General features: G+C 41.9%; 3 protein-coding genes and 1 non-coding gene across 6 annotated transcripts in view; 2 read left to right on the top strand and 2 right to left on the bottom strand.

The window, feature by feature from the left end:
• LOC109447861 (protein SLFN14-like) overlaps window positions 1–10,148 on the bottom strand; it is a 12,674-nt gene extending 2,526 nt beyond the window's left edge. Inside the window, exons 1-4 of one of the 2 annotated variants that reach the window (XM_074320004.2) lie at window positions 7,682–10,148; window positions 4,855–5,943; window positions 3,495–3,623; window positions 1,846–2,560 (exon numbers count right to left, since the gene is read on the bottom strand). In XM_074320004.2, coding sequence (XP_074176105.2) covers window positions 1,846–2,560; window positions 3,495–3,623; window positions 4,855–5,914 — 1,904 coding nt within the window. In that variant the 5' untranslated portion in view covers window positions 5,915–5,943; window positions 7,682–10,148. Of the gene's footprint in view, window positions 1–1,845; window positions 2,561–3,494; window positions 3,624–4,854; window positions 5,987–7,681 lie in introns of both variants that reach the window. The other variant, XM_019732561.3, reaches the window with a different exon arrangement.
• The window catches only part of LOC109447867 (uncharacterized), a 20,117-nt gene extending 4,103 nt beyond the window's left edge, over window positions 1–16,014 (top strand). Inside the window, exons 2-3 of one of the 2 annotated variants that reach the window (XR_002137432.3) lie at window positions 11,943–14,004; window positions 15,898–16,014. Coding sequence is in view for 1 of the 2 variants with exons in the window: in XM_088802078.1 (XP_088658204.1) it covers window positions 13,436–13,859; window positions 15,898–15,902 (429 nt within the window). In the remaining variant the exon portion in view is untranslated. The remainder of the gene's footprint in view (window positions 1–11,942; window positions 14,005–15,897) is intronic. The other variant, XM_088802078.1, reaches the window with a different exon arrangement.
• On the top strand, window positions 15,674–15,770 carry LOC141569046 (Z30 small nucleolar RNA). The gene has a single exon (XR_012492440.1). It is a non-coding gene; the product is annotated as a Z30 small nucleolar RNA (small nucleolar RNA).
• A 515-nt stretch (window positions 16,015–16,529) lies between the features above and the next one.
• On the bottom strand, window positions 16,530–20,983 carry PEX12 (peroxisomal biogenesis factor 12). Its single transcript, XM_088802077.1, has 3 exons — window positions 19,402–20,983; window positions 18,532–19,085; window positions 16,530–17,679 (listed from the first exon to the last, which is right to left on the bottom strand). The coding sequence occupies exons 1-3, from the start codon at window positions 19,525–19,527 to the stop codon at window positions 17,280–17,282; spliced, it is 1,080 nt and encodes a 359-aa protein (XP_088658203.1). The 5' UTR covers window positions 19,528–20,983; the 3' UTR covers window positions 16,530–17,279.
• Between the last annotated feature and the right edge of the window lie 381 nt (window positions 20,984–21,364).

Raw genomic sequence — 21,364 nt, forward strand, 5'->3', positions numbered from 1 at the left:
CATAAGTGCAGACCCTCCTCTTTGGGGCTTATCTCATTAAATCTGCATGAGAAACTTTGGAATAAACCCAGGTGGGAGACTTTATTATTTCTATTAGTAGTCTATTTCTCCTGCTTGACAATCCCCGAAGACAAGCTCCTTACATCTACCGGCAATCTCGAAAGTGAGGTACACTTGTTACTACCATGTCTTTACTTTCTGCCCGTTTTAGAGCTAGAGAACAGTCACCTAGAGGCGTATCATAATTTTTATATGCAAAAGAGGTATGGACGAATACAAATTCCTCTAAAGCAAATCCTATCTCCCCACTTACTTGTAGTACAAAACTAGAAGGCTCTTTAGATTTTGGTAAGGAAAACATTAAGAGATTGCTGAGTTCCATGACAGGTCAAGTAGGATAGCTGATCTGCAGCGCTGTGTCTTTTTGGAGCTATAACCCTATTTACTTTGCTCAATTTTCCTTTACAGTTGTTTTAGCATATCTGAGGAGGAGGAAGAAATTAGAGGACAAGGAACAACCAAGTTTGGTTGTTGCTCTTGGTTGTTGCTTCCTCTAATTTGGATCCAGGCAATATCATACATTCCTATAGATTTCCTGATTTTACCTACACAGTCCCTGGGCTTTACTCCCTATGCCTTGAATCCTAACTATTCATATTCTTCTCCTCCAGTCTGGACTGTGTAGACTCCTTGAAGAAATGCACTGATTCGTAGCCATTCTCTGTATCCCCCTCACGTTTGGATTCAACAGGCATTGAATTTGCCTTTGTTGGGTTGAATTTGCCTTTTAACTGGGGTATTTTAAAACTTACCTAGAAAGTGTAATAAAGAACATAGTCCTTAGCACAGGTTACAATATCCTTCCGAATCTGTCGTCGGCCTCCCTTCCAACTTCATCCCCTACCACATACTAACACCCTCTCACTGCTCCAGTCAGACTTACTCTTCTGATTCTCTCGTCTCTCCGTGCCTTTGTACTTGCTGTGCCTAAAAAGCCCTGATTTTATTCACTTCTCCTACTGACTTCTTAAGAGTATGTCCAAGGGCCTCCTTCACTGGGCACATTTGCTGCCTACCTTCAGCCTAAGTTAAGATAAGCATTATCTTTACTATCATGCTACTTATGTAACATTCACATTGCTTGTTTTTCTTTTGTCCCCCTTACTGGGCTTAGGGCCAGGTCTTCTATCTGTTTTCCCCCCTCTAACACTACATGTCCACAATGCCTCGCATATACATGGTGCTCAAAAAGATTTGTTGAATAAATAAGTAAACCGAACCAAAAATTAAAATGCGATTGCCCTCATTTGCTGAATTATAAAGCAACTAATTTCTTTTACTAAATTGAAAGGTAAAGCTTGAAATCGAAGCAAATTTGCATGTTTTCTAAAATTATTGATTCAGAACAATTCAAACAAATGAAAATATAAGCAAAATCAAATGGTATTTAAATTCAAGTTTCTGTTATGTATAACATCTAATTAAACTGAAATACCCTATGACTTTAAAAGTATTAAGTATCAAGAAAAAAAGTTTAAAGAAAGGTTCATTTATACTTTTCTTAAATTTAAGGCCACATTGTGGAAAAAGGTGTCTAGTTAAATAAATTTAAAGTTACGCATACTTAGCTAATTTATAATGAGATGTTTAAGCCTGAAAACTGCGAAGGATCCATTTGTTGCTGAACTACCTGACCACTTGGAAATGTGCATATAGTTTGGGCTTTGTACTTACGCTTAAGTTAAGGCATTGCAAACTATTAAACTAACAACATGATTTACTTTTGTGATCCTGTTGAAAGACTGACTAAATACATTTATTGTGTTTAGTTACTGAAACACTTACAGGACGTAATCCTTTAAGGAGTCACTTTCACACACATAGAGAATCTCTTTTGGTTTGCAGTGGAAAAAGTCCTTGATTTTCTCCATGATCCTTATGGCTATGGCTGTCTTCCTGGTTCCCGGAAAGCAGTGGATGAACAATTCTCGTGTTTCCTGAAGGTTCTTTGAAAGCAACTCGCACTGCTCTGCGATGAGCAAGTTTAAAACTTCACAGCCCAGCTGGTGACTCAGAAGAGATCTGGAGCACAGCGAGACCACGATAAGGGCCTGGAGCAAGTCTTCCATTTCCTCCTTGTTAGCAAGCCGGTAGGACCGGGGGTAGTACACGGGGATGTCACAGGGTCCGCACCGTGTACTGGGCAGGTGCATCAGCTTTGGAATGACACACACTTTCCCTGTGTAGCCACCAACAGTTCCCAGTTTCTGCTTTAACTGATAAGCAGTGCTTCGGGCATACGCAAGCCCTTCCCTCTCACTGGGCTGCAGTAAGATTGTATAGAGTACCAGGGGGCTGTTCACTGCTATTAGGAGTGCGTCACACAGGACACGCTGCTCTTTCCGTAAGCCAACATCACTCGCCCAGCTTCTAGAAAATATCACAATCCCTTGAGAACAAGGACATATCTGCGTCTTCATTAATTCCTCCAGTCCTTCATGATCTGAGAAGAGCTTCTTACAGAGGGATTCTGGTTTAAATTGTATCTCTTCCTGTAGCACTAAAAATGTGAGGAATAGAAGTTACTAAAATGCACAAAAGCATATTGTAAGTATTCCTGCAGAGGAAGACATTAGCTGTGAAACTTTAGGTTTCCTTGTCTGCAATGAAAGCACCCCCTCTTCAAGGACCAGGACTGTGACGTTCCCAGTGCGGGCAGCTCTTACAGGGAGGGGTCTTCACAGAATGACCTCCTAGCACTCTCTCTCCTCAACCCCACACGGTCCACTATGGCTAGGAAGTCACTCCTTCTGTTAAGGGTTTTGTGCACGTGTATGTGTGAACCTGAGGCTTTGGGGGAACTAAGAACTCTCCTTTAAAACAAGGATTCTTAATATGTGGCAGTTTTGCTCCCCCACCCCAGGACATTTAGTAATGTCTGGAAATGTTTTGATTGTCACAGCTGGAGGGGTGCTCCTGGAATCTGGAGGGTAGACGCCAGGAATGCTGCTATACAGCTGACAATTCACAGGGCAGCCCCTGTGAATTCGACAGAGAATTACCGGACCCAAATCCAAATGTCCATCATGCCAGTGTTGAGAAACTGCTTGAGAACCCCCTGGCTGTCCTCCGTCTGCACTGGGATGCCAGGGGGCAATTCTCTTGTGGTATAGACCTAAAGAACTGAGGAGAATTCCTAAATTCTCTCAAATTTGGGGAACAAAAGCCATATGTGACATGAAGCCCAAAAGTGCACAGAAATAGCATGTGAATTTGGTGACTGCATAACAAGAGTTAGCCTATATGGCTATATGATTGTTTAGCCATATGTTGAACAATCTAAATGATTGTTTCAGGACGATTATGCCTGCTAAGTCCTATATTTGACCTTCTACCTAAGAAGAAAACATTTGGGCTCATTGCTATAAATTCCTCCCAAAGTAATTTTAGAAAGAAAAAAAAAGTCCCCTCAGCTGAAGTCAAGAAGGAAATACCTGGAAACAAACGTTGTTGTAGAGCCGCCTTAAATTCCAGGACTTTTATGGGATATGATGGGCTTCTTGGTACAGATGAAGCTGGTGAAGTCAGGGGAAGGCTGTAGTCTGTGGCCAAGCTGGAAGGAGCTAAACAAATACATGGAGAGTTGTTTCACGTGAAAAAGAAAAATAACTTTTAAATTGTTCTTCCTACTGTCAACATGTGATTTGCCTCATATATACCTGAGCTGCTCTCACGCTTTCTATGCCTCAAATGGTTCACGTATGTTAGCAAAGGAAATCTGGGGACTCCTGGAGAGCATGTACCTTCTAAGTCACCGTGTGACTCATCTTAGGCAAGTCATTTCACCTCTCTGTCATGCCAGGGTGAGGTGATCCCTGAGGTTCCTTCCAACTCTAATATTCTGATTCCAGGTCACCTCTAAGAGAAAAAGGCTTCTAGTGTGTATGTGTCTTGGTGTGGGGGGGTGTCAGAAAAACTTAAGCACAGTATATATTTTTTATATTGTTATAGCTGTTTAAGTCCCCATCCAAGGTTTAGATGGACTAGAAAGTGGCAGGATCTCTAGTTCGGTGTGTGTGTGTGTGTATGTGTAAAGTAAACTCAAAACAAATGAAACTCAAACAAATTTAGGACAAGAGAAAGAATCTCCAATAAAATCACTCAAGTTTTGATCCAAGATTCTTTTATCAAATTTGGACCATACTGGCCATGAAGGCAAACTGATAAACTTTGTTCAGCCTGTGAATCCTGTTTGGATTAATTAGAAATCACTAGGGCTGATTCTGAGCAAAACTATAAGGGAAGTGAAAACACTAGGGGTCCTCCCCACCACCATCCCTGGCCCCAGTATCCCCTTTTGCATCGGTTTTTCCCCACTTGGTGGTGACCCCAGCTCAGGGGTTGAAGGAAGTAGCTCCTTGTTCCGAAACAATTCAAATTTGTCAATGAGTTTCCCTCAAAAGAATTAGTGGACAGTCATTGTTAAACATTGTTGCTCTGAAATATCATCCTTAGATTGAGACTACTGATTAACGGTTTTTGACTAAGAATATCAACCTGCCCAATTTTTTTTCTAACAGGCCTTTAAAGTGCATAAAAGGGAACTGTCACTAATTCATGGCTGATGGCATAATATAACTTTCCCAAAGTAGACTCAAATCCAAGTGTTTCTTGACCTCAAAGAGTTCATATTCTTTGAGTTCATAAAAATATCAGAAAAACGAACGCTGTAGTGGGAGAATATTTGTAAGCAAAACAGCTGTTTACTCCTTAACTATCTGACCGAATACCCACAGAGGGTAGAGAAGGGGGTTCCTCCCTGTTGACTGGATACTGACTTCTATTCTGTTTTACCTGGCTGAATATCCAGCATCAGGGCCACCCACTGCTCAGCGGTGAGCCTTGTGACAGAATTGTCCCTCATGATCCAGGAATCCGGGGCCTCTGTGAATACTACACAGCAGAAGGGCTCCACGTGAATCACACAGACATAACCATACAGGGCATCTTTTTGGTATACATCCAAGATTCTGGTGGTGAAAGTCACCTTTGGCTTCTCACAGCAGAAATGGAATCTAGGCAGTTTTTCTATGCAGTTTTCTATTTCTGTTTTTAATAAGTCAGGGTTCACTTTTTCTCTCAGACATCCAAACACTTCTTTGCTCTCATCATCCACCCCAATAATTAGGTATCCCCCACGGGTGTTGGCAAATGCAGACACATAATGAGGCAGCATTTCTTTAATCCGAGGGACAACCTTTTTGGTGGTGAACCTTTTAAACTCAACATGTGTTGACTCAGTAAAGCTGAGTTTCTCTTTATACATGAGTTTGTCCCTTTTAAAGAACTCTGAGGCAGACACCTTCATATCTTCTTCTTCCTGAATGTTTCTTTCAAGCACTTTCTGAGGATGTAGCACCTTCACCCTTGTTCCTCCTCTTTGGGCTCTAGACTGCTTCTCTCTGAGAAGCTCCAGGGCGCTGCTGGCACAAAGGTTGATAGCGGAAGTCACATCTCTCAGATATAAATTAGAATGCAAGCTGCAGATCCTTAGTGGGAGGCTGGAAACATTTGGGCTCCATGACTTCACAAAAATCAGGAGGTTGTGTCCCTGCTGCATGTAGTCAAGGTATTTCTGTGAACCTGAAGGAAGGAGCTTTTGAAAAGAAGTTTCCAGATCGTGTCCCAGCCCATGGCATCGGTAACTGTAGTTTTTATCATCAATCTCCGCTTTGATCACACCCCCTCCAGAATTTAACAGTGCACATGTAGCTTGGATGATTGTAGAATTCTCAGTTCTTTTCAAGTACTTATTGGCCATCTTCTTCCTGTTCTCTTCTCCAAAAGTCACTCTGCCCACGTCTACAATTTTCTCAGGATAGAGCATTTCCATATTGGTCTTGAGACTCTCCATCTCAGCAGCCCCTCTACTCCAAACAGTGACTGAAGAGGATTCCCATAAATAATCAAGACAGAAATGTTGTTGCTACATTAAAAAGAATTCCAGAAATTATAATATTTTCTTCAAAGCTATAAATTATTGGAGATACATTTTAACATGGAAATAATCTTTGATATCAGTTTTCTAACAACTTTGTCAAGATCCTTTGCTTTTCCAGCATGAGCAATCATAGATAAAGGTGACTGCTTAATATTTTGCTATTATGGAAAACTTATAGTGTTGAAAATTTTAGCCATTTTTCATAAAATCAGAAAGCACCAACAGTGAGTTCAGATATAAAGGGCACGGGCTGGCATAGGAGTCAAATAAGTTATTACAGAATATGTAGAAGTTGAAATGAAAAGATGCTCCTATTTATAATTCAGAGGGGGAAAGAAAGGAGGGCAATAGAGTATACATATATATATATATATGTATATATATATGTATATATGTATATATATATATACTATACTATACTATACTATAATATAATATAATATAATCTTGCTATAAAAAACATAAAACTTGGTATTCTTTATGTGCTATTTTATACATTTTTAAGCTTTGTTCTACTCCTGAAAGAATGTCAATTGACACCAAACACAGAAATTGTTTTATCTCTTCAAACATTCTTCTAAAAGTACATTTCTTTATATACACTGTCATGCAGGAGCAGATGTTTTCCTGTCCTCCAAATAGTTCTGCCCTGTGGTGTGGGAACCTCTAAGACTTGGAAAAGAACATGAGCCTTTGGGACATAGTTATTATAACTGTGGTCAACCTTCTTTGGTTTCACAGATCAGAGGATAGTCATCTAAATTGAAATTGGGGCTCTGAAGCAAATATTTCAGATACGACTCCCTTAGCTTTTGTTAAGTGCAAAATAAAATGTTTACTAATCCAAACCAAAATTCTTCCTCTAGAAGAAGAGAACCCATTTCTTCTGTGTAATTGTTGCAAAGTAGAGGCCATATGGGTGTTTACACCTACCTAGAGGAAAAAAAGCAGGCATTCAGCGGGACATAGTCATATACCCTCCTCTGCCATAGATTGCTCTTGGTTGCCTTCTCACTTTCACCAGGCAAACCAGAATCAACCTGATGAAGTGTTTTTTTTTCCATATGTGAGCATGTCCTACAGGTAAATGTAAATGCATGGCTCTTTAGAGAAATTTCTGATAACATTCTATTCATATCATAGAATCACAAAAGTGTTGGAAGGGACTTTAAAAATCTTCAGGTCCAACCATCTATCTAATTCTTAAATCCTCTCTATAATATTCCCAACTTTCAACAAACTGCTTTCCAGCAACTGCTTGAACACCTCCAGTGACGAGTAACTCATTACCTACCAAATTAGTCCCTTCTATTTTCCAACAGCTCTGTTAGAGATGGCTTCTTTATTTTCAACTGTAATTTGTCTCACTGTAATTTGCACCTGCTGGGACTCACAGAACAAATCTAATTGCTTTTGAACTAGCAGACCTGTACTCTTTCAACTCCCAAGTCTCGTTGATGTTACTTGGATGTTGATAACAACTGTGATAAATACGTTTTCTGAGATTCTACCTCCCTGTGAACATCCTTCCCCTCTTCCTAAATTTCTCCTTTACAAGTTTCCCCTTAGCTACCATTTTACCAAGCCCTTCACGCTGTCAGACACAAATTGCACCTACGATGCTACAGATAAGATTTTTTAATTTAAAAAAAGTTTGGTTTTTTTTTGTTTGTTTTTTACCTGATGCTCTTGCTTCTCCTCTTGCTGTTTCAATTCCACATCTTGCTTTGGTCTGAATGCTTGCTTTCTGTCACAGTCCCTGGTGCCCTTTGATATCAGCCTGGGAGGAGCAGGAACTCTGCCAGACTCCCCCAGTCTTCATAACATTGACCCCCTGAGGAAGGCTGATAAGGACTCAAAAAAAAGCCTATGACAGGGCAGATCAACAGGCCAGCGGCTGACTTCTGGGAATGAATGTGGCAGTAATGGGACAATTCAGAAGTTTTCAAGTGAGGGGCCAAAGCTAAACTTCACACTTCTAAGGGACTGAATGTCATTTCCATATATCATACAAGCACCTCCTGTCCTGGTTAATTTCATTTTAAAGCTCTACATTCATTTTAAATTACGCTGTCCTGTACATAATCCATTATGAGAAATAGTAACCTATTTCATTACCTTCTAAGTTACTTGTTCCATTCTGATTACTTTTATTCCTTTTTTCCTTTTTGTCGGGCACAAGACCCAGCCTAGAAAAACGCTCATTGATGAGGGGCTGGCTATTCCTGGGTGAGAGGATTATGGGTGGTTTTCATTTAATTTATTTTCCTTTTTTTAAAAAAAAACAAAAACACTATGTTTTCCAAATGATCTACAATGAACATGAATTGTTTTTAAAATTTAAAAAAAAGCAAGTGAAAAAGTAAATAGGTGAGAGACAGTTATCTCATTTGGCAATGCTGGTTGAACTGGATAAAGTTTTTTGTAGTAGGCTGAATAATGGCCACCAGTTGTTATTATTATTTTTAGGAACCTGTAAATGTTACCTTATAAGGAAAAATAGTCTTTGCAGATGTGATAAAGTAAAATCTTGGGATGGGGAGATTCTCCTGGATTATCTGGGTGGGCCCTAAATCTAAATACAAGAGTTCTCATAAAAGAGAGGCAGAAAGAGATTTGATACACACAAAGGCGGAGACAATGTGACGTATAGAGGCAGATCAAAGTGATGTGGCCACAAGTGAAGGAAGCCACTGGAAGTTGGAAGAGGCAGGACTGGATTCTCCCCTAGGCCCCTCGTCCCTGGGGGAGCACAGCCCTGCTGACACCTTGATTTCTGCCCAATAAAACTGATCTCAAACTTCTAGCTGTGGGAAAATAAATTTCTGTTATTTTAAGCAACAAAGTTTGTGATATAATAATTTGGTATAGCAGCCACAGGAAACTAATACACTTGTCTCTCTCTAAATCAAACCATCAAACAATTCTGTGTTTCTACTTCAATTTGTTTATGACGAAATGACAATCTTAAATAGGTTTCTGGACAGCCCCAGCTGTTGTTTTTTTTTTCCTTTAATTAACTGAGGTTACTATTCCTACAAAGTTCTGCTTTGCTAGCATTACCTTTTGTACATGTTGGCTGACTAGAGATTCCAGGATAGGAGGCAAAACAGATACTGGGATGTATGATCAGCACAGCAATACCATAAACTCCAAAAGCTTGCCCTTGGCTTCAACTTTAACTTATGTTCATTTACTTCACTTCCAAGTTAAGTTTCCCTTTTAGTTCTACCTACCTTAACTCCCAGCCTCACGCTCACATTGAAATCCCTCTGATATTACTTACTTTCAGAAAGACAGAAATGATCATTTACTGGACATGTGTATGTGAGTATGAGGGACCAAGCTGGGAGCTTTCCACACTACACAGAAACTGAGATTACATGACTAGTAAGTAGAAGAGCTGGGGTTTAAAGCCAAGTCTGTCTAATACAAATGTTCCTACTGCTTCCACTGCCTTTCAAGTTTGAGATTCTGAATTGCTTTGGAGTCCTCAAAATCAGAAAGTCTACCTAAGTATCTCCTTCTTTTCTTCCTGGTCAACAGGAAGAACATTATTGGGGCAGGAGAACCAGGAAACAGATGGTTTCCTCATGTTTGTTTTTCTTCAGCCTACTCACTAAAAGGAACCAAATCCAGAGAAGGAGGAATAATGTGAAAAGATGGGCAAGGAGAGTTTCTCTTTCTTCTTCAAAGTTCCTTAGTTAAGTCCCCTGGCTATGAATAGTCAGGTTCTCACACCAGGGAGGATTTCACATCTCGGTTCTGATGCCTCAAAACAAATGTCCATGATACCAAGTAATTTGCAATCACTCCCTGGGACAGTGCTTTTTCCTAGATCTTGGGAAAGTGATCTGACTATTCTGTTGACAATTGGCTAAGAACTAAAGCCCCCAATTTATTTAAGATGTATTTATTCATTAAGAATTTCAGGAACCCTTATACACTGTTGGTGGGTATGCAGATTGGTGCAGCCACTATGGAAGGCTGTGTGGAGGTTCCTCAAAAAATTATGAATAGAATTACCATATGACCCAGCAATCCCTCTCCTGGGTATCTACCCAAAAAGTCTGAATATATTTATACATAAAGACAAGTGTGCTCCAATGTTCATTGCAGCTTTGTTTACGGTGGCCAAGACATGGAAACAACCAAAATGTCCTTCGATAGATGAATGGATAAAGAAGTTGTGGTATATATACACAATGGAATATTATTCGGCGGTAAGAAAAGATGAAATAGGACCATTTGGGGATTTTTTTTGTGTTTTTTTTTTTTAAGATTTTATTGGGAAAGGGGAACAGGACTTTATTGGGGAACAGTGTGCACTTTCAGGACTTTTTCTCCAAGTCAAGTTGTTGTCCTTTCAATCTTAGTTGTGGAGGGTTCTGTTCAGCTTCAAGTTGTTCTTTCAGGCTTAGTTGTGGAGGGCGCAGCTCAGCTCCAGGTCCAGTTGCCGTTGCTAGTTGCAGGGGGCACAGCCCACCAACCCCTTGCGGGACTCGAGGAATTGAACTGGCAACCTTGTGGTTGAGAGCCCACTGGCCCATGTGGGAATCGAACCGGCAGCCTTCGGAGTTAGGAGCACAGAGCTCTAACCACCTGAGCCACCGGGCCGGCCCAAAATAGAACCATTTGTGACAACATGGATGGATCTTGAGAGTATAATGCTAAGCGAATTAAGTCAGACAGAAAAAGCAGAGAAACATATGATTTCACTGATATGTGGTATATAAACCAAAAACAACAAAAGAACAAGACAAACAAATGAGAAACAAAAACTCATAGACACAGACAATAGTTTAGTGGTTACCAGAGGGTAAGGGGGGAGAGGGGTGGTAGATGAGGATAAAGGGGTTCAAATATATGGTGATGGAAGGAGAACTGATTCTGGGTGGTGAACACACAATGGGATTTATAGATGATGTATTACAGATTTGTACACCTGAAATCTATGTAACAATTGTCACCCCGATAAACTTTAATTTAAAAAAAAAAGAATTTCAATTTATCAGCAGAATTGAATTCACTAAGAAATTCAATTTATCTGCCTTCGTGCATACTAGACAGAAGTTGACAAATCCCAACCTCCATTTCACCCTCAATTCATTCACAGAGATGATTCGACTACTACAGAGAACATAGGGTAGTGACTAAGAGTATCAGTGCTAGTTCTACGACACCACTACCTGACTCTGGGTAAGTCTCCTAACTCTCATTCATTCTGTCATTCAATCAGCTATTTTTTGAGCACCTAGGATATTCAAATCCTAGCTCTGGCACTTTCTAGATTTGAGACCTTGGTTAAACCAATCTAAGCCTCAGATTCCTCTGTGTAAATTGGAGATAATAATACTGCCTTCTCCATACAGTTCTTGTGAGAGTGAAGTGAAATGATGCAAATAAAGAGCTTAGCATGGTGCCTGGCATATAATGTCAGCTTTTCATTCAATAGTCAATTACTAAGCACTGTGTTCTGAACATGGTGCTATGCTCTGGGGCTGCACATTAACATAAAAACTACCAGTTAGTGACTGCCTTCTTTGGGCCAGATATATACCTTTGATTACCTCAAATTGTCCTCATAACAATTTGTAAGACATACATTATTTTCACCATCTTTTAAATGAAGAAATAGAGTTCAGGGAAGTAAAGGTCAAGGTTACACACCTAGTAAGTAGCAGAGCTTGGATATGAACCACTGTCTGTCTGATTCCCAAACCCATTTACTATCATTCTGCCATATATCTTTACTGTTAACCAGACTAATAAGACACATGTCCTGTTCACAATCTTGAGAGGGAAAACGTGTATTAAACAACTCATTCAATACCACATATACAATAACATCAGCTGAGCACTCTATGAATTAGGCATTATTCTCATTCAATTCACCTAACAGCTTTATGAGGTAAGTGCTGTTATTATTCCCTTTTTACAGATGGGGAAGCTGAAGACAGAGTTTACCGCGCTTGTAAATATAGTCGATATGCATGACCACTACAATCTAGTGCTGCTCTGGAGAGCTATCAACGTAAGAAATAATGTGCTCTGAGTGTTCTGAGGAGCTACAATAACTATGCTGTGAGAGGAAGATACGATTTTATATATGAGCTGGAACCTGCAAGGAAGAAAACACAGGCAAAGGAGATGGAGAAGGGAAAAACCAGGCAGAGGAAACAGCACATGCAAAGGCTTGTTCTTTTCACTAACCTTCAAGTACAATGGAGGTTCTTAATAGGTTCGGGTACAGAAGACCCTCCATTTTTCTCCATTCTTTCATTTATTTCTTCCTATCCTCTACCCATTCCTATCCGACACTCATCACAATCCTCATGCTGCTTCTCATATGCCACCTGTCCATTTCCACTACCATGGTCCTAATTTAGGCTCGTATTAGCTCTCATCTGGACCATTGCAATTGCTTGCAATAGCTTCCCTCTGCTTTCCTTCAATCTATTTTTTTTTAAAAAATCTGCATGTGGAATTTTCTAAAGTACAGCTCTGAGCAACCATTATCTCAGGCTGTGAAATCTTCAAATCTTTCACTTTCCCCAGAGTAGTGTAAACTATACAGCCAGGTAGCCACCTTCCTTAACAAAGTTTTGACCTGTCTTTCAAATCTCCTACCATCCCTTTTGTAAACACTACCATTGGTCCTCAAACTTTGGTGTGACTCAGAATCACCTGTGATGCTTTTGTAAAAAATATGCGTGTCTGGTCTCCAACCCAGAGTATCTGATTCAGTAAATCTGAGCTTTGTTTCAGTCTTTGTATGTTTGTGTGTGTGTCTGTGTATGTGTGTGTATGCGCGTGCTTGTTTTGTTTTTGATGCTGGAGGACACCTATATTGTTAAGTTTCCTCCTGGTGTTTCTAACTCACCAACTTTTGAAAAACACTACATGTTTCAACTTTGCCTAAATTTGGTAAATTCCTCCATATTTTCTCATTTAATTCGGGAGTTACATCATTCCTTCTCCCAGAGTCTAACTCTCAAATTCCACCCATCCTTCAAGACAGATCAAATGCCACCTCTCCCGGGAAGGTTTTCCTGCTCTCCTTCGCACTCCTTTGATATTTAGTTGTACTTTTCTTGTGGCACCTCTTGCTTATTTGGGGAGCGTCCACGCGCTGGAGCAGCCAATAAATTCACCCTGGACAGAGTGACACATTTCATCTAAGTCATTCACATCCCTTGCCCTCGCAGACATCCGGACAAGCGCAAAAAACACTGTTGAATCACTCTATCAACAGCTCTTCCTGGAAACCCAGGGTACGCCCTTCCTGGAAACCCAGGGTACGCCTCAGACGCCCTTCCCCAATTGTGAAAAAAGGCACTGGCATAACCACTGAGCATAACAGTGGACCCGAGGTCCGAGGGCGAACGGGAACTGCTCAGAGGTTGGAAAACAACAGGCCTAACTCCGAGGACGATGAGCGAAGCAGCGATGGAAAAGTCGCTTCCACCCCGAGCTTGCTCCATCCCGACGTTCGCCTCGCCCTCCGATTGGCTACTCCTCCTACCAGCCCCGCCTCAAGGCTGTGGTCCACGTGACCCCTGGCCGTCGCGGGATTGGTGTCGGGCGAAGGCCGCGCGGGGCTGTGGGAGCTCGCGGGGTCGCGAGGCGGAGGCAGATGGGAAGCGGGAAGTAGGTAACGTGCGGGATGGAAAGGCGGACCATCGGCGGCTTTCAGCTTCCGCAGGCCGGTGCAAGGCTCCTGAGAGTCTAGCGCGTAGGAGTCTTAGGGGTTCGGAAAGAGTCCTCAGGCCTCCTTCCTGGGCCTTTGGTGGGAGTTGGGCTCCGGCCTTACTCGTGTGTCCCCGTAAGGACCGCTTCGCTGTCTTTCCTGAAGTTGGTAGGAGTTGGACCTTATTATTGTTTGTGAGGGTCTACTATGTATAAGCATCGGTTGCCCTGCGCTGGGCGCCGTGCAGAGCGCCACGAGGTAGAAGCTGGGGGAAGGAGGGCTTAGAGATGCTTGAGGTATGGTCCGTATGGAGGTAAGTCGACTTTGTAAATTGTGCTGCTGCTTTTGTTAGCTAGGAGCTTAGGGTTTCGTAGGGAGGGTCGCGCAGTGACTAAAATAAACCCCCATTTCTTGCGCCTGCTATGTATCAGTCAACTTTCTGAGTTTAATAGTAAGACACAGCCCTGGTTCTTTAGGAGTAGGGAAGGCACTCCAGATGGAGCAAAGTGTACTGAGGAAGAGAACGAGGAGTGTGCTTGCTGTGTATGGCTGGAGCACCCTGGAGCTCTGCTCACGAGTTTCATCATTTTAGACACATTTATTTACATTCTCAGCCTGTTTCCTCGTTTTAACGTGTACTTATTTCACCAGTAGAGAATGATGAGCTAAAAGCTCAAGCATCGCCCCTGTAAAACAGGCACTTCATTAGTTCCCTCTCTTTATGGCGTTCAGTTGCTGAACGACAAACAGATCAACAGCTGTCAGTTTTTATGGAGTATGAATCTGTTGACATTTATAGATGGTTGAAGGAAGCATAGGGTGTCTCCAGAATTGTTATTTAGATCCTGACAGCATCATGCTGAAAGGCTGGAGAGGGTAACATTGTTTGTGATCCTAGCACTTTTCCACGCCAGCCATAGTGTACCACCAGAAGGTGTCATTTAGAATAAATGAAATGCAGTCAGCTTTCTCATTCAGACATTGATTATTCAGGTTGTGAATTACCCAGGCTTTTAATTGCTTCCTTTATCTTGCTCATGGTCTGGAGAAAAATGAAATTAAACCTTGTATTTAGCTGGTAGTGGAAAAATATAAATCTGGTAATCAGACCTCAGTTCACTTTCCAGCTCTGCTGTTAATTTGCTGTGGACCTTTGGCACATCATAGCCTCGCTGGGTCTTGGACTCTTAGGAGATTCTGGTATAAAAATTTTAAGACTACTTTTTCTTTGTTGGCAGCAGAATTGTAAATCAAATTATATATTAAATGAACTGGAGTTTACTTATAAAGAAATTTAGTAGAAAATCATTTCTAAAGCTTTTGCTTCAGAACTAGACAGTAAATACCTTCAGGCATCCCTGAGATTTTATCATGGATGGTGTTTGGGCTCATCAAAAAAAAAAGTTTTTGAACTGTAAATACTTACCTAAGCTGCTGCTCCTCGGATTTGAAAAATAAAAGAGCCTGCTCCCCCAAAAACAGCTTGTTCAAATTTGCATTTTTTTGTTTTGTTTTGTTTTTTGGGGGGTGAAGGGGAACAGGACTTTATTGGGGAACAGTGTGTACTTCCAGGCCTTTTTTTTCCAAGTCAAGTTGTCCTTTCAGTCCCAGCTGTGGGGGCTGCAGCTCAGCTCCAGGTCCAGTTGCCATTGCTAGTTGCAGGGGGCGCAGCCCACCATCCCTTGTGGGACTCGAGGAGTTGAACTGGCAGCCTTATGGGTTGAGAGCCCACTGGCCCATGTGGGAATCAAACCGGCAGCCTTCGGAGTTAGGAGCAGCACGGAGCTCCAACTGCCTGAGCCACCGGGCCAGCCCCCAAATTTGTTTTTTTTACAGCAGAGTTGCTTAAAACAAAACATAATGGACGATAAGCTATTGAAAGCCATGGTTGAAACTTCTGAAAAGAAACCTTTATTGTTTTCATAGGTAAACCTAAGTTTCTTTGGATGTGAAAATGCTCTTAGCTAATGCAAGGAGGTGAAATGCGATGATGAGTGAAGTGTAGTCTGACCTGGTATTGCCATTGCTTCAGTGTTGGCTTTGACCAGGGTGTGATCACTTAATCTTCTCTCTGAGCTGATTCAGGTTGTGGTTTTTCCACGCTGGTACATTCTAGCCTATTTGGATACTGGTTTTATTATGTGTAAAGAGCGCTTCTTTGATGTTGTTTTGAATTTTACTGATACTTTCATGTTTTCCTTCTTAGGTTGAGGTGAAAAATCGGGATTTAATATCTTCATGGAGTACTACGTTATTTCAATCCTGAATCTGGTTCAGTTCCCTTATTGACTTATTACTGTATTAAAAATGTTTGTTTAATGAACTATGGTATTTGTTTTGGTAAAACCTTGCTGTTTAACATGAATTTTTGCAAATATCCATTATACGCTTCTTATCGTACATAAAGTGTTAATATTTTTAAAATCCATAGGATACTCCATTTCAGAATTTAGTTTTATCACTTTTGTGCTATCAGAGAATGTGCTTTGGATTGCTAACATGAGTTACAGTATTGGATAACACCTTTTTCAGCAGAGGCACTTACAAATTATTTTCATCCTTCCTCTTCTAGTCATGATGATATTTTTTCTACCCATAGTTTTTCACTCAAATCCAGTGGCATGAGTTTTTCTACATAGGCAACTTAAGTGTTTCTGTAGTATTTCTGATACAAAGTTTTTCACACAAGGCTGAATTCTGGCTGTTGAAGTAGAGGATTTCACCCCCCAAGTATTGGATTAGCAAAATGTTAATACAAAAATACCCCCAGAAGTCAAAAGTGGTCTGAATGAAAAAGTAATCTTTAAGTTACCACATAATCGTGACAACATGGAACAGTTCTTTGCCAAAAACATTTATTCTTAAAATCTGTTTCATAGAAACTTTAGTCATAGAATAATTCATGCCAGTTTAGCAAACTCTTAACAGCAAGCAGAAAGAGCTGATTAAAAGAGCTTTTCTTTACACAGTGAAATCTTCAGACTATAGATATCCTATTTTCCTTTAGTTTCCCAAGAAAGACACGTATGGCTCATAAAGGAATCTTTAAAAGTTGATCAACTACAGCAGATGTTACTTAACAAATGGGTCACAATATATGGAAAGAGTTGTTATTTGAACAACTATAAAGAGCAAGCCCACTTTTCACATTGTTTGTAAACTGATGAAACCTTGTCCTCACAGGCAGATAAACACTTTCTTTGGAAAGAAAAGGGCTACTTCCCCTTCACCACCCACTTTATGAGGTCTAACCTGGGTTTTTTAGAGAGCTTCCATACCTCTTTGTTCTTTAAGGAAAAGGTTCTGTACTAATTATCCTCTTTTATCCATGTCTACACTGACCCTCATGTTCCCTGTCAATCCCTATTCTCTTTAACCAGCTACATCAACTATTAAGGAGGGGTCTAGAGAGCAGGCTAGCCGGTTAAGATCAATGGGTATATCCTTTTAAAGAAATACGTAGTTATTTAAAATTCATGTAATTCTGAATCAAAGCTGAGAAGTATCAAATCTATGTACCATGCTAAAAACCAGCCCTGTGGCCTTACAGTGCAATGATTTTGTTGTGAGATAGGATGCTAATGCCTTTCAGTTCTCAGGGGAGTACAGTTTAATTAGATGCTGCACTTCTGTTGGATAACCTGTGACGGGACAAGCTTGGTGACTCCTCACATAATTAAACACACAGCGATAACAAAACACATAGCCAGAGGTGGCAAGAACAGTATCATTCACTCTGGTTTTACGACACAGCGGGCATACCGTCTTCATTTTGGGCAACAGAGGAGAATCAGAATTGTAGTCTAGGTGTACAGGTGGTGGTGGAGTAGGCAAAGCAGTCAACGATTTGATGGTTTCTTGATTTTCAGATGAGTACCACCACTCAAGGAACTGCAGGAAGAATACACCCACAGAAAGGCCAGTAGAGAGGGATAAGGCAACACCTCCCACAGCTTTTTTCAGAGTTGACTTTATCTTCTCACTAACACTGTTGGGAGAACAGAATAAGGAGACAAAAAGAGAAACTGTTGAGGTATAATCGGAGGGACTAATATAAATATAGTTTTTACACTTTTCATCAGAATCACCAATTCAGTTTGGGGATTGAATAGTTGCTAGATTGGCAATAGAATAGAATTCTATTCTATTCTTAGAATAGAATAAGGTTATATTCTATAACCTTAAGTCCTTAAGGTTATATTCTAACAATTCCCTCTTTCTGACTTAACAGTATTTTTGGAGCATAGGAGCTAAGCTTTGTTTTTAATGACTAGGATTTTGTTTTGTGTTTCAGAAAGAAATTAGTGAGACATATAGACTTTTCTTTTTTTAGAAAATAGTATATCCAGAAAAAGAAACAACTCAAAAATAACTTAGCAGTATTGTGGAATGTATATTTGAACTTGTAGGAGAACACAAACAGTAGAAGCAGTATAGCATTGTGGTTAAGAGCAGTTTTGTGAATTGTGTTGATCTGGCTTGAGTCTCAGCTTTGCCATCCTTCTAGCCGTGTGGCCTTGGCAAGGTACTTAGCTTTTAATGTTTAGTTTCCTAAACTGTTAAATGGGGCTAACGCATTTTTTTTCATTGGGTTGTAATGATGATTGAGATGACGTACATAAAGCAAACACCCAGCACAGGGCCTGGCACATAGCAGGTGTGCATAAAAATGTAGTTGTTATGATGAGGAAGGTTACCAGGATGGCAATCCTTGTTTTATGGACACAATTTTTCTGATTTTGTGAAATACCTTAAAGTGTACTGAGGGAAGTGAGTTTCATAAAATTAGGGTAAGATTTTAGAACTTGTTAAAGATTTTGGGGAAATGTTCAGGCCTTACCTCTTGGCTGGTTGCTGCATCATGTTGGCTTCAGTTGGTTTGTGCTCCAGAGCTTGTATATCCTGAACTGTAAGCCGACCTAGCCGAACTCCAGCCAGACTTAAAAGTGGTGAGTGATGCTGAGCCTTTCCTAGGATGTATCGAAGTTGTTGTACAAGAAACCAGCCTTCCCAGGCCATGTTAATAAATGGGTAGGCAGCCAGGAACGCTCTGTAAAATTGTTTCCAGCGGGAAGAAGGGGGATGGATAGAATATTCATCCTCTTCTCTCAGGCTAGAAACCAGCTTCTCCAGCTTCACTTTCAGATAGGGAAGAAGAACCAGGAACATAATTGACTTCCAAAGCTGCTTCTTTGGGAGACCAGCACTGGCCAGTCTCTGAAGCTTGTGTCTGTCCCCCATTACAATCCGCTTTAAGCCATAAAAGTTTTCAGAAAATGAGGCACTGGTTTTAGACAGATAATGCTGCTGGAGCAGAAGATCTAGCAGGGTAAAGATTTCATCAAACCACCTCCAAAAGAAGCCATAGTGGGCAGGATTTGATTCTGCAAGAACCTAAAGCAAAGTAAATTAAATGAAATTAATTGCATTTTACAGCTACTATGCCATGTATTTACATTTCCTTTCCCCCTCTAAATTCTACACTTCGGGATTAAACAAGTCACTTCTTTAGGGGTCTGCCCTATCCTCCCTGAAGTGCTAGGTATTCATTACAGGGCTCTACATATAACAGGGATTGAATAACGGTTAAATAATAGGATATGAATAATATGCTAATTGGTAATTTCAAACCTACACTACGGAATACTGAAATTACTGATTTTTACCCAGTCGGCCCTAAAACCACTCAAAGAATTACGTAATACCTTACCTTGACCACATGTTGAAGAGCAGGTCTCACTGCTGTCATTAAACTGTCCTGTGCTACCACCTCAAAGATGGATGGCTGGTCATCCACCCCAGAAGCGGTTGTGATGTGAGCCCCGTGCTCAGCCATAGTTTCCTGTATGCACTGGGTTTCACTTTGCACACACACTCTCGAATAAGCATGAACTTGTTTGGGGTATCCAATGGGTGCTGTCGTACGGGTAACCTTTCTGCAGGATACCCGAAACTCCTCCCAATTTTTATGGGAACGGGGGAAAAAGACCTTTTCTGGAGGCAGGAGGGAGGGGTCTCAAGAAGGTTAAGAACGAAGTTAACGCAGATGTGGGTGGAAGTGGTGTGGAGGGAAGGGGTGACTTGTCAAATGCTGCTCCTCACAGGGCAGAACACGACTGAGGGACAGGTATGGGCAAAGGAGCACTGTCCTCTCGAGCTGCAGTTCTGGAGGCTGCGAATTAGGGACTCCCCAATCGTGAGGGCTCAAAAGACAGCCGGGGGCCGGCCCGGTGGCTCAGGCGGTTAGAGCTCCGTGCTCCTAACTCCGAAGGATGCCGGTTCGATTCCCACATGGGCCAGTGGGCTCTCAACCACAAGGTTGCCAGTTCAATTCCTCAAGTCCCGCAAGGGATGGTGGGCTCTGCCCCCTGCAACTAAGATTGAACACGGCACCTTGAGCTGAGCTGCCTCCCGGATGGCTCAGTTGTTGGTTAGAGCGTGGGCTCTCAACCACAAGGTTGCCAGTTGAATTCCTCGACTCCCGCAAGGGATGGTGGGCAGCGCCCCCTGCAACTAAGATTGAACACGGCACCTTGAGCTGAGCTGCCTCCCGGATGGCTCAGTTGTTGGTTGGAGCGTGGGCTCTCAACCACAAGGTTGCCAGTTCAATTTCTCGAGTCCCGCAAGGGATGGTGGGCTCTGCCCCCTGCAACTAAAAAAAAATTGAACCCGGCACCTTGAGCTGAGCTGCCGCTGAGCTCCCGGATGGCTCAGTTGGTTGGAGCGTGTCCTCTCAACCACAAGGTTGCCGGTTCGACTCCCGCAAGGGATGGTGGGCTGTGCCCCCTGCAACTAGCAACGGCAACTGGACCTGGAGCTGAGCTGCGCCCTCCACAACTAAGACTGAAAGGACAACAACTTGAAGCTGAACGGCGCCCTCCACAACTAAGATTGAAAGGACAACAACTTGACCATTGTTCCCCAATAAAGTCCTGTTCCCCTTCCCCAATAAAATCTTCAAAAAAAAAAAAAAAGAACTATTAAAAAAAAAAAAAGACAGCCGGCTCTGAGGGATCAGAGGTTCCCTGCCCGCAACGACTGGCTCCACCTGTTGGCTGTAAAGTATCCCCGCCCGCGCCTGTCCTTGCGCGCTGACCCCAGGCGAGGCGCGAAGGACCCACGACGCCACGTTTGAAGGGAGGTCTCAGCTTTATGACAGAAGCCGCACCCGGAAATAGAAGCCGCCGGTGCTGGGGATCCGCGGCGGAGACGCACTCTAGTCCCCAACGCGGCCCGAAACCGGAACTAGAAATCTCCATGACCCCACAAGCACTTCCGTTTCCGCACCCGCTGAAATTAAAGTGGGCACTAGGTGATTGATTCCCTTCCAGTGGAATTCTCCGCTTGTTTGTTTTCCTTTTTTTTTTTTTTTAGCTGTTTTTTTTGCATCGCAGTCTCGGTGGAAAGCCACAGCTCTGCGTCTCTGCAGAGGTCTTTTTGACAAGGTGTTTGGGCCGCCGTTTGGCGCTTGGAGCCGGAATTCGGGGCGGCTGCTGAGGCCTGTGTTCTCGCGGGCGACCTAGTTAGGGACGGAGGGACAACCGGGATGTAGAAATGGGAAGGCTCTGGGCGCGCCGCAGGGGTGGTGCTGAATTTATATTCTGCCGCCTTCGGGAAAGATTTGAAGCGACGTAGCTGGAGATAAAAGTCTTAGCTTTATTGCCATCAATTGT

Source organism: Rhinolophus sinicus, chromosome 12, assembly GCF_057876585.1.
Source record: "Rhinolophus sinicus isolate RSI-liver-muscle chromosome 12, RSI-T2T, whole genome shotgun sequence".
Lineage (NCBI taxonomy): Eukaryota > Metazoa > Chordata > Mammalia > Chiroptera > Rhinolophidae > Rhinolophus > Rhinolophus sinicus.

What these genes read in the sequence shown, in the direction of transcription:
- PEX12 (XM_088802077.1), bottom strand. Translation starts at nt 19,527, where the DNA reads ATGGCTGAGCACGGGGCTCACATCACAACCGCTTCTGGGGTGGATGAC. An exon ending in CTCTTCAACATGTGGTCAAG is followed by an intron (nt 19,086 to 19,401) that starts GTAAGGTATTAC and finishes ACTTTGCTTTAG; the next exon opens with GTTCTTGCAGAATCAAATCC. An exon ending in ATGCAGCAACCAGCCAAGAG is followed by an intron (nt 17,680 to 18,531) that starts GTAAGGCCTGAA and finishes TTCTCCCAACAG; the next exon opens with TGTTAGTGAGAAGATAAAGT.